The sequence below is a fragment of the Pelophylax lessonae genome (genome assembly GCF_965119305.1).
Source record: "Pelophylax lessonae genome assembly, chromosome: 3".
NCBI classification, from domain to species: Eukaryota; Metazoa; Chordata; class Amphibia; order Anura; family Ranidae; genus Pelophylax; species Pelophylax lessonae.
This window is the reverse complement of record NC_138770.1, coordinates 448,335,485-448,350,902: the sequence shown is the minus strand read 5'-3', so window position 1 is coordinate 448,350,902 and position 15,418 is coordinate 448,335,485. Positions and strand designations below refer to the sequence as shown.

Sequence of the window (15,418 nt, the reverse complement as noted above, 5' to 3'; positions counted from 1 at the left end):
GTGGTCACTGGCTGCACTGGATGCACGCACGCATAGCTCTGCATTGGGGGACATATACTGGTGGTCACTGGCTGCACTGGAGGCACGCACGCATAGCTCTGCATTGGGGGACGTATACTGGTGGTCACTGGAGGCACGCACGCATAGCTCTGCATTGGGGGACGTATACTGGTGGTCACTGGCTGCACTGGAGGCACGCACGCATAGCTCTGCATTGGGGGACGTATACTGGTGGTCACTGGCTGCACTGGAGGCACGCACGCATAGCTCTGCATTGGGGGACGTATACTGGTGGTCACTGGAGGCACGCACGCATAGCTCTGCATTGGGGGACATATACTGGTGGTGACTGGAGGCACGCACGCATAGCTCTGCATTGGGGGACGTATACTGGTGGTCACTGGAGGCACGCACGCATAGTTCTGCATTGGGGGACGTATACTGGTGGTCACTGGAGGCACGCACGCATAGCTCTGCATTGGGGGACGTATACTGGTGGTCCCTGGAGGCACGCACGCATTGCTCTGCATTGGGGGATGTATACTGGTGGTCACTGGCTGCACTTGAGGCACGCACACATAGCTCTGCATTGGGGGACATGTATACTGGTGGTCACTGGCTGCATTGGAGGCACGCACGCATAGCTCTGCATTGGGGGACGTATACTGGTGGTCACTGTCTGCACTGGAGGCGCGCACGCATAGCTCTGCATTGGGGGACGTATACTGGTGGTCACTGGCTGCACTGGAGCCACGCACGCATAGCTCTGCATTGGGGACATGTATACTGGTCACTGCATTGGGGACATGTATGCTGGTCACTACATTGAAAGGGGGCATTTATACTGGTCACTATATTGAAGGGGGCATGTACTGTGGGGTTTGTGCTAGGGGCCCTTACTGTGGGGTTTGTGCTTGAGTTGTTTGTGCGGGGTTTGTGCCTGAGGGGTTTGTGCTGGGGGGGTCTGTACTGTGAGGTTTGTGCTGGGGGGGTCTGTACTGTGGGGTTTGTGCCACTCTCAGTCCATTTATCCCATAATAGGATGTCTCTCAAAGTATATCCCATAATAGGGCCCCTGTTCCCTATTATGGGATATACTAGTACTGATGGACCCCTTAATATGTGATATATTGGGAGAATTGGTTCACGCAAGCAAAATACAGGGGACAAAATGGGTGGAGTCTATAAGGGGTGGGGCTTCTGAGAAACGGGAGGGGTCAAAATGGAAGGGCGGGGTCTTGCGCCCCCCCATCTTAAAACTTCACCAGCCGCCACTGGTAATGAGAGAATACCTGTGTGGGAGTTCATGGTGAACATGGATTTATCCCATCCCCATCTTGGTTTGCATCTGAAATGTGATATAGACCTTCAATGGTGAGTGAGCATTTTACCTGCACATGGTGGTCACATTCTTTTGGAAAAGGAAGAACTATTGAACACTATTGTTTAAAGGCATGGTCCCTGGGATAATATTTGTATGGACTGGTTACTATTTAATATAAGGTTACATGTGTCACTGAATGTCTTTTATTTTATTGTGATTTTCATTCTTCAAGGAGTAGCACTTACTTTATATATTTGATAGTATGATCCAAAGGTTTAAGATTTTCTATGTCACTCAAAGGATGAAAAGATATATGTACCTGCTTTTCACCTTTTTTTTTTCAAGAGAAGTATTCTCTTCTCTTGAAATTTGTTTGTAGCATGTTCTCACTGTACAAATGTCTTTCAGGAAGCCATGTCTTAAACTGATGAAAAATCTACTAGAAAAACTCAAGAAAACTAGAATGCAAGGAATTAATGAATTTATTTCATACCATGCTAAGACTGCTCTACTACACACATGCACAAAGTACCCAAGTGATGAAGATTGGAAGCTGGAAGAGCTGGACGTTTGCTTTAATAGATATGTTAAATTCTTTCAGGAATGCCTGAAAAAGTATTCTCTTTTAAATTTTTTTATACCTTCCCACAACCTTTTCAGTATAGATAACATTCCAAAAGAGAGCTGTGACAACCTTTTCAAAGCATTAGAAGATCAAAAAAGAGAAAACTATCCAATATTTTCAGGCCGAAAAATGCAGTCTGCAAGTGCTATCCAGCTGCCACCTTTGTTTTTGTCAGTTCAGGGAAATGTTTATCTCCCTTAATTCCAGCCACTGTTAATCCTCCTGGAACACATCCAGGGCCAACAGGATGTTATATAAACAGTGTGCTTCTGTATGCATACATACCTTCTCAGCCCATGGCTGACATTTTATCCAATCATTTAGTCTGGGTTGTCAATTGATTTTATTTTTTTTTTTTGTTCCATAAAGATTTTATTGATAAAAGAAGAGCAATCACAGAAACTTTAAATAGTGACATTGAACAAAATATGCGTTATTATGCATGAGAGTAATGCAATATAACAAACAAACATGAAGTATCAATTGTCAAAGGGGGGGCAGCAATAATATTATTGAAGCAAAACAGTAATCTTATACCTGAATAAAGTTAACTGATAATAAGAATTAAGTCTGGTCCCAGAATAGGTGAGGTCGATGTGGGGGGGGGGGGGGGGGGGCGGGGATTCAAGGAGAAGTTTGTTAAAGAGTAGTGCAAGGTAGCAACAAAAGAGTGGGGTCGTCGATGTCAATTGATTTTTTATTGTAGAAACAAAACATGCTACACTTTTCAGTTACTTTGCATATTCTTCTCTCTCCTATTGCAGCAGATTGTAATACAAACTGCTAAATAAGGGGGGAAATTGATTTTTTCCCCTGCATCCCAATCCCCCACTATATTATAGGTACAGTTACATTTTAGGAACATTATCAATTTTTATTATCTTAATTGATTAGGTAATTATACCTAGCTATTACAAGAAGAAAATGTGCTAAATTTAAAATACACTTACCTGTTGACCATGCCATATTATCATGCGTATTAAAACCTACACAAAAAAATGTTTGATTTAAATTGGTACACCAGTATCAAGTTGGAATTATAAATGCATTGTTTGATCATTTTTGATTTGAAATAAAAATATCCAGTTTGTCTGGTAAGGAAATGATTCTGTGTTTTGGATACATTGAAACAGTGTTTCTCAACCTCTTTTGGTCAAGGCACCCTTTAACATTATGCTGGAGTCATAATCTGGAGGCACCCCATTCTAAAATGTGAAAATCTAAACTAACAGTTTTACATAACACAGCAACACCCACACACGGGATACCCAATTTTACAGGTTACATATTCTTCCAAAGCAAATACACCTTTGCATACTGGTACGCAAAATGACTCCAATGTTTCTCTTTTCCCTCCATTTCTCAGCTAATGTGACCTCAGCACTGACAGAGAGGCAGGAGAGATGTAAACAAGCATGCTGTGCAGGTATTTGACATCCTCCTTATTATTGGATGATATCATTGGTTGTTAGGACACTGGCGGCTGAAAGGTTGTAATAGTGCACAATAAAAACCTGTGGCTTTGTGTAACTAAAAGGCTTGATTCACCCACTGGCTTGTATACAATTTTGGGGCAATTTTTAGGCTTTTTCCAAGGCACCCCTGAAGAAACCTGAAAGTGCCCCAGCATGCATGGGCACCCTGGTTGAAAAAGGCTGCATTAGAAAGAGAAAAGGATAAGAAAACCAACCATAGTAATATTGGTTAATTTGGTCAGGCCATCACAGTTTCAAACCCTTCAAAACTTGAAAAGGCTAAGAGAATGAATAGGTTCCCATTACCAGATAATTATATGGGATAAAGAATAAATTAAATGTTATGTCTGGTGTAAGGTTGTTTGCTAGAATTAAATACCTACATCCAAAAATGCTGTGTTGCTCTCTTGTCCTGTGATCCTGGGCAAATTCTACATACTAACATTACAAATGATTCCAAGATAAGTGTATAAAGAGTTCTGTACCATTTGAGCCATAGGCACTGGAACTGCAGAGAGAGATGTGAACAGCGCTATTCACTGAAAGGTCATCACAATATACAGCAGATAGAGAATTTCACATACATTTAAAGTGGAAGAAAAATGCAACTATAACTATTCTTAAGGAATAAGGAATTTTATGGAAATGCCACTATGTCAGACCACACCCCAATGTATAATAACCCTACATTCACACCAATGCGTTTTTTTGTGCATTTTACAGTTTACGGAAACACACTACAATCCATTGAACATGGTTTCCTATGGTACACGTTCACATCTATGTGTTTTTCAGCTGGGGTGTTTTTGGAAAGGGACAGGGACTTTTTTCCCACAGCGGCTTGCGTTTTGCGTGCAATGAACTTCAATGGAGCAGCACCAAAAAACGCAAGTGTTGCATTTTTTGATGCATTCTTTTTTTTTCACTTTAACACACTGTATATAGCTGGTTGCTAAGGAGTGTGCCGGGAAGCTGGCTGGCGTGTCCCTAAAAACCAATGAGTCATCAGCTGTCACGGGGTTTCCCACTGACAGCTGAATGTAAAAAAGAATTTTCTGGCAAAAAAGAAAATCTGTAAAAATAAACTACATCCCCCCCCCCCAATCCATACCAGGTCCCCACCAAAATTCATACCAGACCCTTATCCAAGCATGCAGCCCTGCAGGTCAGAAAAGGGAGGGGACGAGCGAGCACCACAGGCCCTCGACTGCCCTCCTATTTGTCCCCCACCCTAAAGCATAGGGACAAGGTTCTCTTTCACACAACCCTGGGCTGTGGTTGTGGGGGTTTTGTGAGGGGGGGCTTATCAGAATCTGGAAGCCCCCTTTAACAAGGGGGCCCCCAGATCCCACCCCCCCACCCCCAATGCGAATGAGTATGGGGTACATAGTATCCCTACCCATTTACCAAGAAAGCATAAAAGCAAATAAAGACAGTAAGAGTTTTTTAAAAGTCCTTTATTTTTTAAAAAATGTTCCCCGATGTAGATGAAACATCAATCACAATGCCCGCGAAAACAGCCAGACCAAAAAAAAAAAACAAAAAAAAAAAAAAATCTTTATTAGTTACGAACTCTCCCATGGTCTGCCTGCTTCACGGTGTGACATTTCCTAAATAGCTAAAGGGCGGTACCACCCAGTGACATCACCTAGTGGCACTGCCCCCTGTGACGTCGGCAGACCAGCATGCATCAGTCGATGACGTTACAGGGGCGGTGTCACCAGGTGACGTCGCCAGGTTGCCCTGCCCCCTAGCAATTTAGGAAATGTCACACGGCAGAGCCTTTAAGGAGCATTCATCGCAAGCGGAGCTTTTTTTTTTCTTTTATCGGGTCTGGGGATGGCGGCAGGCATCGTAATTTGTGATGATGGATCAACATCGGGGGGGACATTTTTTTTTTTTAAAAGGACTTGTCAAAAACGTATGTACTGTCTGGCCTGGAATGTATTTGGAAGGGATACCCACGCCATTTTTTTTCTGCTTTTTTTTTTCCATTTTTGACGATTAATCGGTTGTTAAGGATGCGGGGCCCCGCTCCTGAGCAACCAGCTTTATACAATGTGTTTAAAGAGAAAAAAAAAAAGCAAAATGCATGAAAATTGCGTGCAAAAACGCAGTTAAAATGATGCATCAACTGCAACCGCATAGATGTGAACCTAAAATGAAAAATAGAGAACAGGACTTTTATGGTATGATATCTCAGCAAATTAATCATGCATCAAGAATTAAAATCAATGTCTTTATTATAAACATTACATAAATGTAAACATTTACATAAACATTAAAATCCAAGTTAAAAAATACAATACATGGCTGTCAGTGACACCAGAAATAAACACCCTGAAGAGGCTCTATCAAGGACCAATAGATACAAATGAACAAAAGATATATTCAATATCCATATAACCCTATATAAATAATTATAAGCTGGTAACTTGATAAAAGACCGCCTCCTACTCGACATGTCTCACATCATAGCTTCATCAGGAGTTTGACGCAATAAATCAACGAATAAGCTAAAAATAACAGAGGTATAGTTATTAGGAAAGCCAAGGATGGTGCAGGTGACCTGCAGCATCCCTACAGGGAACCTTCAAAAAAGGACGGCCCCCCACTTAGGAAAGGAGTAAGGGGCCTATATATTAAATTTCGAAATCATGAATTGGATGAGGGCAGGGATGAGCAAGATCCAGAGAACCTATATGGCTCTCCCAAGGTCTAACGTAAGAGCAGCCACAGTAAATTCTGTTGTAGGGCCATATATCTTCAGCCTTCGATCCAGCTGGTGCTGATAACTTCACCTCTGTTGTTTTTAGTTTATTTGTTGATTTATTGCATCCAACTACTGATGCAGTGTTTGTATCTGGTGTCACCCAACTCCTGATAACGTGTTTATTTCTGGTGTCACTGACAACCATGAATTGTATTTTTAACTAGGATTTTAATGTTTATGTAATATTAAAGACATTGGGCACAATTCCTCAAAGCTTAAGGCATGCGTTATGTCGGTCACGTGATCATTTAACGCATGAGATAAATGTCAATTCACTATCGCTCATATGCAGGATTTAACAGGAAAATCAAAAACGTTCCTTAAATAACGTATAGAAAGGCATTAAAGTCAATTCACTAAAGAAAATAAATAAATGCATGCAGTAATTAACCACTTAAGCCCCGGAAGATTTTACCCCCTTCCTGACCAGGGGGTATTTTGCGATTCGGCACTGCGTGACTTTAATGGACAATTGCGCGGTCATGCGACGCTGTACCTAAACGAATTTGACGTCCTTTTTTTCCCACAAACAGAGCTTTCTTTTGGTGGTATTTGATCACCTGTGTGATTTTTTGATCATGCGCTATAAACAAAAAAATAGCGTCAATTTTGCAAAAATAACAATATTTTTCACATTTTTTTATATGAAATTCCCCCCAAAAAAATCTAAATTTTTTAACATTTTCGGCCAATTTGTTTTATGCTACATATGTTTGGTAAAAAAAATCGCAAAAAGCGTATTTTGATTGGTTTGCGCAAAAGTTATCGCGTTTACTAACAAAGGGAAAGATTTTTGTAATTTTTGTTGTTTTTTTTTAACGCATAATGGCGGCGATCAGCGATTTTTTTTGCGGTACTGCGACATTGCGGCGGACAGATCGGACCCTTGACTGACATTTTTGACACTTTTGGGGGTACCAGTGACATTTCTACAGTAATCAGTGCTATACATATGCACTGTTACTGTAAAATTACACTGGCAGAGAAGGGGTTAACTTTATTTGAGAGGGAGGGGCTGTGTGTGTCCCTAGGGGCGTGATTCTAACTGTGATTGGCTGTGGCTTGAGCTGTAGGAACAATGATCAACGGTCCTACATAGTAGAACTGTTTGATCATTGTTTCTACACAGGGAGAACTGACAGGCGGCTTTGTTGACACTAGCCGCCTGCCTTTCTCCCTCTCCCCCCGATGATCGCCGAGTGACCGGCGGACATGAGGTCCGCCGGTCACACACGCGGGGGGGTCCGTGGCCGCGCGGGAGCGCGTCGCCGCCGGCGCGCCCTCGCTCCCCAGAGCCTCACAGGCTAGTGACGTTTATATACGTCACTTTGCCTGTGAGGGGCTGACCGCCGCAGTATATTTACTTGCGGCGGTCGGCAAGTGGTTAAGCACTGCTCCGAGCTTGTGATAACTATGCGGTAACCACATCAATATCAACCCCCCAGTGATTGGTTGACACATATGCTGGAAAGCGTAAGCTGGAGGTGTGTGGAGTGTTAGAGGAGTGAGGAGTGTTATTAAGAGGCTGTCAGAGGACATCTTATTTAAATGGAGCTCTTTGCAGTCTCCTGGAATTTTAGTGAATACAGAAAAGGAGGAGGAGATGTCAAGTGGTCCTTTTGAAGGAAAGAACTTTGAAGGAGAGCACACTTCTGGACCAATTCTCTGAAGTTGAGAGCATGCAGAATTTCAGGTTATCCAAGCAACTGATAATGGAGCTCTATATTCAACTGATCAGGTTCCTTGAACCCTCTACACTAGGGTGACCAGACGTCCCCGGTTTCCAGGGAGAGTCCCCGGATTGAGGACATTGTCCCCGGGCCAAGTCTGTCCCCGGTTTATTCCCCGGATTCAGGGCCAGATTAATGTAGACAGAGCATTCCATGCTGGCTGAGAAACAGCCTGGTGGCTCAGATGCAGACACCCCCTGCTGGACGATCTCACTGCTGCTCCTGCTGCTGTTCAGTGGAGGAGAGGCAGAGACAAAAATTGACTGTGTGGAAGACTGAGAATTGGAGATGAGTAGATGGGGGGGTCTGTTTGTACTCAGGTGAGGGCAGTGGGGGAGCAGGGGTCAGAGGTAATGAAGCTGCATGGAGAGATGGAGAGTTTAGCTGTTGTGGGGAAGGGCTAAGAGGTGGCTGTAGAGATAATCTGTGAGAGAAGGTTGCAGAGGTGAGCTATGGATGTGGGGTAGAAGTGTCCTCTGTGCATAGCAAACTTCTGAACCCTGCACTCTATGCCTAACACCCACCTGCATATTATGTAGTCCTGTGCCCAGCATTCTGTGTATTATGTAGTCCTGTACCCAGGGCTCTGTGTATTATGTACCCAGGGCCGGCGCTACCAGTAAGGTGACCTAGGTAACCGCCTAGGGTGCAACTTACCCCCTGTAAACTACTTACTGAAACCCCCCCCCCCTGTATACTGCTAACTGCTCCCTCCCATATACTACCCACTGCCCCTGGATACTGCCCACTGTTCTTCCCCTGTATACTGCTAACTGCTCCCTCCTGTACACTGCCCACTACTCTCCCACTGTATACTGCTCGCTGCCCCCCATATACTAATAACTGCTCCCCCCCCCCACTGTATACTGCCCTTGTATACTGCCCACTGCTCTACCCCTGTATACTGCTTAGTGTACCCCCCCCCGTATACTGCCCACTACTCTCCCCCTGTATACTAATCGCTGCCTCCCGTATACCACTAACTGCTCCCCCAACTGTATACTGCCCACTGCTCCCCCCCGTATACTGCCCACTGCTCTTCCCCCCTGCATACTGCCCACTGCTCTCCCCCTGTATACTGCTCACTGCCCCCCTTGTATACTGCCTACTGCTCTCTCCCGTATACTGCTGGCTGCCCCCCATATACTGCTAAATGCTCCCTTGTATACTGCTAACCGCTCCCCCTCCCCCCCTGTATACTGCCCACTACTCTCCCCCATTTAACTGCTTGCTGCCCCCCATATACTGATAACGCCTCCCCCCCACTGTATACTGCCCCTGTATACTGCCCACTGCTCTACCCCTGTATACTGCTTACTGTCCCCCCCTTGTATACTGCCCACTGCTCTCTCCCGTATACTGCTCGCTTCCCCCCCCCATATACTGCTAAATTCTCCCCTGTATACTGCCAACTGCTCCTCCCCCTGTATACTGCCCACTGCTCTCCCCCTGTATACTGCTCACTGCCCCCCTTGTATACTGCCTACTGCTCTCTCATGTATACTGCTGGCTGCACCCCATATACTGCTAAATGCTCCCCTGTATACTGCCAACTGCTCTCTCTCCCCGTATACTGCCCACTACTCTCCCCCTTTTAACTGCTTGCTGCCCCCCATATACTGATAACTGCTCCCCCCCACTGTATACTGCCCCTGTATACTGCCCACTGCTCTACCTCTGTATACTGATTACTGTACCCCCCGTATACTGCTAACTGCTCCCTCCCATATACTGCCTACTACTCTCCCCCTGTATACTGATCACTGCCCACCCCGTATACTGCTAACTGCTACCCCCACTGTATAGCGCCCCCATATACTGCCCACTGCCCCCCCCCCTGTATACTGCCCACTGCTCTCTCCCTGTATACTGCTCACTGTTCCCCCCTTGCATACTGGCCACTGCTCTCTCCTGTATACTGCTCACTGCCCCCCCATATACCGCTAACTACTCCCATGTATACTGCCAATTGCTCCTCCCCCATATACTGCTAACTGCTCAAGGTAAGTGAACTGGTGCCCGGGGGGGGATATGGTGTGGACTGGACTCTGGAGTGATGGGGGGATCCGTGGCCAGGTCCGTCTGCCGCTCCCCCACCCCGAGCAAAAAAAAATCCTTGCACTGGCCTTGACTGTACCCTTACCCTCTGTGTATTATGTAGTCCTGTGCCCAGCGCTCTGTGGATTATGCAGTCCTCTGCCCAGCACTCTGTGTATTATGAAGTCCTGTACCCAGCACTTTGTGTATTATGTAGTCCTGTACCCAGTGCTCTGTGCATTATGCAGTCCTGTGCCCAGCACTCTGTGTATTATGTAATCCTGTGCCCAGCGCTCTGTGTATTATGCAGTCCTGTACCCAGCGCTCTGTGTATAATGCAGTCCTGTACCCAGTGCGCTGTGTATTATGCAGTCCTGTACCCAGGGCTCTGTGTATTATGTAGTCCTGTGCCCAGCGCTCTGTGGATTATGCAGTCCTCTGCCCAGCGCTCTGTGTATTATGCAGCTGTGCCATTTGCCAATATTTAAAAAAAATATGTCCCCGGATTTCATTTTAAAAATCTGGTCAACTTACTCTACACGGAGAACTCATGCCATACCAGCTATGACCAAGTTTCTGTCAGCCTTATAGTTTTTTGGAAAGGTGTCATACCATGTGGTTGCAGGTGAGATTGTGGGAATTTCCCAGTCCTCTTTTTCCTGTCTCAGCCAAGTTCTAATAGGATTCCCTGCAGCAGCAGCAAACTACATCTTTTTCTCTGATTCTAGCGAGGATGTGACTTTCATGCTAGATGTGTGCCATAATTTACTGCACGATCTCATGCTGTATTTTTGACTAGATAACGCATGCGAGTTTATAACAAGAGTTTCTTTATGGACTGCACCAATTCTTTTTTTTTAACTTGTGCGATATGTTAGCACATATCGCTAAGTGAATCGTGCCCATTGATTTAAATTTTTGATGTATTATTTATTGGCTAAGATGTCATAATGATGTAGAAAATAACATAACCAGGTAATGAATTCCCAAAAGAGCAGGAGGCTTTATTTATATCAGCTGCAGGTGGGAGCAAGTTCATTACTTGCTCAGAAATATAGAGTATGCAGACTTCTAAGGCCCCTTTCACACAGGCGGACCGTTAAGATCTGCCTGTCATTTTTTTTTGGCGGATCTGAACGGTCCCCCCATGCATCTCTATGGGGCTTCATATGTCAGCGGAGACATGTCCGCTGACATCCGATCCGTCAAATCTGGACGGATGGAAACCCTATTTTCCATCTGCCCAGCGGATCGAATTGGATGGGATTGGATGAGAACGGACAGACGGTCCGTTCCCATCCGATTCCCTCATAGAGATGCATGGGGACCTGACAGCTGTGTCTCCGCACACAGCACGGAGAATAGCTGTCATCCTCCTCAGCGGGGGATCGACGGATCGATCCCCCGCTGAGATAAACGGAGTCCGTTTGACGGACTCCTAGTGTGAAAGAGCCCTTAAGGCTTTCTTTCACATTTGTGCAACTTGTCATGCAACTTTGGACATCAGAGTTGCACGACTTGTCATTCCCCATGTTTTCCAATGATACTCTTTCATATATGCGCAACCACTTAAGCCCTGGAGGATTTTCCTGCTCAAAGACCAGGGCCTATTTTGCGATTCGGCACTGCGTGACTTTAACGGACAATTGCGCGGTCGTGCGACGCTGTACCCAAATGTAATCAACGTCCTTTTTTCCCCAAAAACAGAGCTTTCTTTTGGTGGTATTTGATCCCATGTGCGATTTTTATTTTTTGGACTATAAACAAAAAAAGAGCGTCAATTTTGAAAAAAATAACAATATTTTTCACACTTTTTTAGATGAAATTCCTCAAAAAAAATGTAAAAATCAAAATTTTTTAACATTTTAGACTTACTTCTCGTGCTAGAAGATACCTTTCTGCTCCTCCTTCCTCGGTACCAAGTGAGTGTGTTTTTAGTGAAGTGGCAGCAATTTATGAAAAAAAAAGAAGCCGTGTAACTGGTAAACATGCTGAAATATTATGCTTTCTGCACTATAATATTGTTCTACTTAACTGGGAGTATTGAAAGTGTAGTAGTATAGTACTAGTGACTGTCCACTCCACTCAAATCCTTTCCACTGTCTAGCTTTTGTCTAGCAGTTTTGCACTGACTGCGCTGCGCTCCGCTGCAGTCAGTGCAAAACTGCTAGAAAAAAAGTGTATACCAACCAAAATGCTTAAAATATGAAACAAAAACGACCAAGAGAACATATATATATATATATATATATATATACAGTTTTCCTTTTAAGTTTACATATCCTGGCAGAATTTATGATTTCTTGGACATTTTTCAGAGAATATAAATGATAACACAAAAACGTTTCTTTCACTCATGGTTAGTGTTTGGCCGAAGCCATTCATTATCAATCAACTGTGTTTACTCTTTTTAAATTATAATGACAGCAGAAACTTCCCAAATGGCCCTGATCAAAAGTTTACATACCCCAGTTCTTAATACCGTGTATTGCCCCCTTTAACATCAGTGACAGGCTCTTTATGTTTTCTGATGGTAAAGCTGCTAATTCTTCCTGGCAAAAAGCCTCCAGTTCTTGAGCTGTCTTGCATGAACTGCACGTTTGAGATCTCCCCGGAGTGGCTCAATGATATTGAGGTCAGGAGACTGAGATGGCCACTTCAGAACACAAACTTTATTCTGCTGTAGCCAATGACAGGTTGTCTTGGCCTTGTGTTTAGGATCATTGTCATGTTGGAATGTCCAAGTACGTCCCATGCGCAGCTTCCGGGCTGATAAATGCAAATTTTCCTTCAGTATCTTTTGAGAACATACTGCATTCATCTTGCCTTCAATTCTGACCAAATTTCTTGTGGCTTTGTAGCTCACACATCCCCAAAACATCAGTGATCCACCTCTGTGTTTCACAGTAGGAATGGTGTACCTTTCATCATAGGCCTTGCTGACTCCTCTCCAAATGTAGCGTTTATGGTTGTGGCCAAAAAGCTCAATTTTGGTCTCATCACTCCAAATGACTTTGTGTCAGAAGGTTTCAGGCTTGTCTCTGTGCTGTTTGGCGTATTGTAAGTGGGATACTTTGGGGCATTTGCATAGTAATGGCTTTCTTCTGGCGACTCGACCATGCAGCCCATCTTTCTTCAAGTGCCTCCTTATTGTGCATCTTGAAACAGCCACACCACATGTTTTCAGAGAGTCCTGTATTTCACCTGAAGTTATTTGTGGGTTTTTCTTTGCATCCGTAATAATTTTCCTGGCAGTTGTGGCTGAAATTTTAGTTTGTCTACCTGACCGTGGTTTGGTTTCAATAGAACCCCTAATTTTCCACTTCTTGATTAGAGTTTGAACACTGCTGATTGGCATTCTCAATTCCTTGGATACCTTTTTTATCCCTTTCCTGTTATATACAGTTCAACTACCTTTTCCGGGCAGATCCTTTGACAATTCTTTTGCATTCCCCATGACTCAGAATGCAGAAACGTCAGTGCAGCACTGGATGAAAGATGCAAGGGTCTGTCAGGAGTCCAGAAACTCATTGACCTTTTATACACACACACTAGTTACAAGCAAACAGATCACAGGTGAGGATGGTTACCTTTAATAGCCATTCAAACCTCTTTGTGTCAACTTGTGTGCATGTTATCAGGCAAAAATCACTAGGGTATGTAAACTTTTGATCAGGGTCATTTGGGTAGTTTCTGCTGTCATTATGATTTAAAAAGAGTAAACACAGTTGATTGATAATAAATGGCTTCAGTCAAATACTAACCATGAGTGAAAGAAAAGTTTTTGTGTTATTCATATTCTTGGAAAAATGGCCAATAAATCATAAATTCTGCCAGGGTATGTAAACTTATGAGCACAACTGTGTGTGTGTGTGTATATATATATATATATATATATATATATATATATATATATATATATATATATATTGTGACAGGAAGTCAGGTAAATCTGGGAATGTAGTCACTGAGAGGAGACACATTCCCACCTGCTTTGAAAAGTTCACTGATACTATAGGGTGTTGGCTGCAAAAAGAGCCAGCAGGAAGTTGAAAACCATTCAGCTGTTCAGAATGAGGAGATCAAGGCCTCTATAATTTGTCCAGAGAAAATCTATTGAGTGCTGCCTCCTGTCGCTGTGTGAGCTGGGAAGAGGAGGACAGACATACGTGTACCTCCCGACGCCGTGTGGGCATGGGAGAAGGACTGCTGCCGCCTGTCGCCGTGTGGGCTGGGAGAGGGGGACAGTCGGATGTGTGCCTCCCGACAAGCTGGTGAGCATGGGAGAAGACCCCCTACAGCGATGTGAAGCTAAGGAGGGTAACCACGAGTGAAGACGTCTCAAAGGTGAGAAGACAAAGTGTTCCATGTGAAGAGTGTGAAGAGAAGTGTTCCATGTGAAGAGTGTGAAGAGTAAAGGGACCTGTTAAATGAACTGTGTTCAATGTGAAGAATCTGAAGAGTAAAGGATCCTGTTATAAATGAACATGTGCTGTGTGAAAGAAAACAAAGGGACATGTTCAATGGACAATGTTTGTGCTGTGTGAAAAGCAAACAAATGGACATTTGAGTGTCTGCTGTAGGATCAGCAGTGTCGGCCCAACAGTAGGTTGGAAAGACTTCTTAGGTAGGTTCCAGCTGTGAGAAGGTAGCCGCCCACAGAGGCAAGGATTTATTTTGTTTTATTTTATTTTGATGTTTTTGCTGCATGCACTTGTTTGAAGAATAAACCTGTTGTTTGCAAGCACTTTTGGGCTATTTCTCTGTGAAAACGCACCCCCCAAGGAGTCATCTACGCCTACCACCGAGCTAATCCCTTACATATGGTGGAGGTATGCAGTGGGCAGAAGCAGCAAGATCCCTGCAAGGAAGTGCAAATGTTTGATGAACTTTGTCTGGTGCATGAGATTGCACAATCTATGTGTGCAGGAGAGAAGATCCTGACAGAAAAAAAAAAAAAAAAAAAAGTGTTTTAAAGAGACAGGGGTCTCAAAATTTTTTGATAAACTTTGTTGTGTCTGGTGCAAGTGACTGCACAAACTGTGTGCGCAGGAAAAGAGATCCTGCAAGAGAGAGAAAAACTACATGTGTTGAAGAGACAGTGGTCTGAAAATTGTTTGCTGGACTGTGAAAAATTTGTTTGTGGAGTTATTGAAGATGGGGCGATCCAAACGCCTGAAAAATGCAAAGATAGATGAAATGAGAGACCGGATTCTATGGATGGAGGGGATGTTGCCGTCTGAACCAGCCCCATCCATGCCTAAAGAGAGTCTACTAAAGAGGAAGGTTGTTGTCCCTAGCAACACTGATGAAACGTGTGCTCAGATGAAAAGTAAACTCAAAATGGAGGAGATGTTGAAACATCTGATTATATCAAATGCAGCTCAACAGCAAGCAAATGCAGCTCAACAGCAGGCAAATGCGGATTTTCAGCAGAGCTTTGCAGCTCAACAA

The 15,418-nt window shown here is 44.0% G+C and overlaps 1 protein-coding gene across 1 annotated transcript in view; it reads left to right on the top strand.

Annotated features, from left to right (window-relative positions):
* Positions 1-2,150, top strand: part of LOC309550576 (cyclic GMP-AMP synthase-like) — a gene marked incomplete at both ends in the record, with an annotated part of 195,577 nt that extends 193,427 nt beyond the window's left edge. Inside the window, one exon of the mRNA XM_082250924.1 lies at positions 1,733-2,150. Within this exon, the coding sequence (XP_082107050.1) occupies positions 1,733-2,150 (418 nt within the window). The remainder of the gene's footprint in view (positions 1-1,732) is intronic.
* Positions 2,151-15,418: the final 13,268 nt, after the last annotated feature.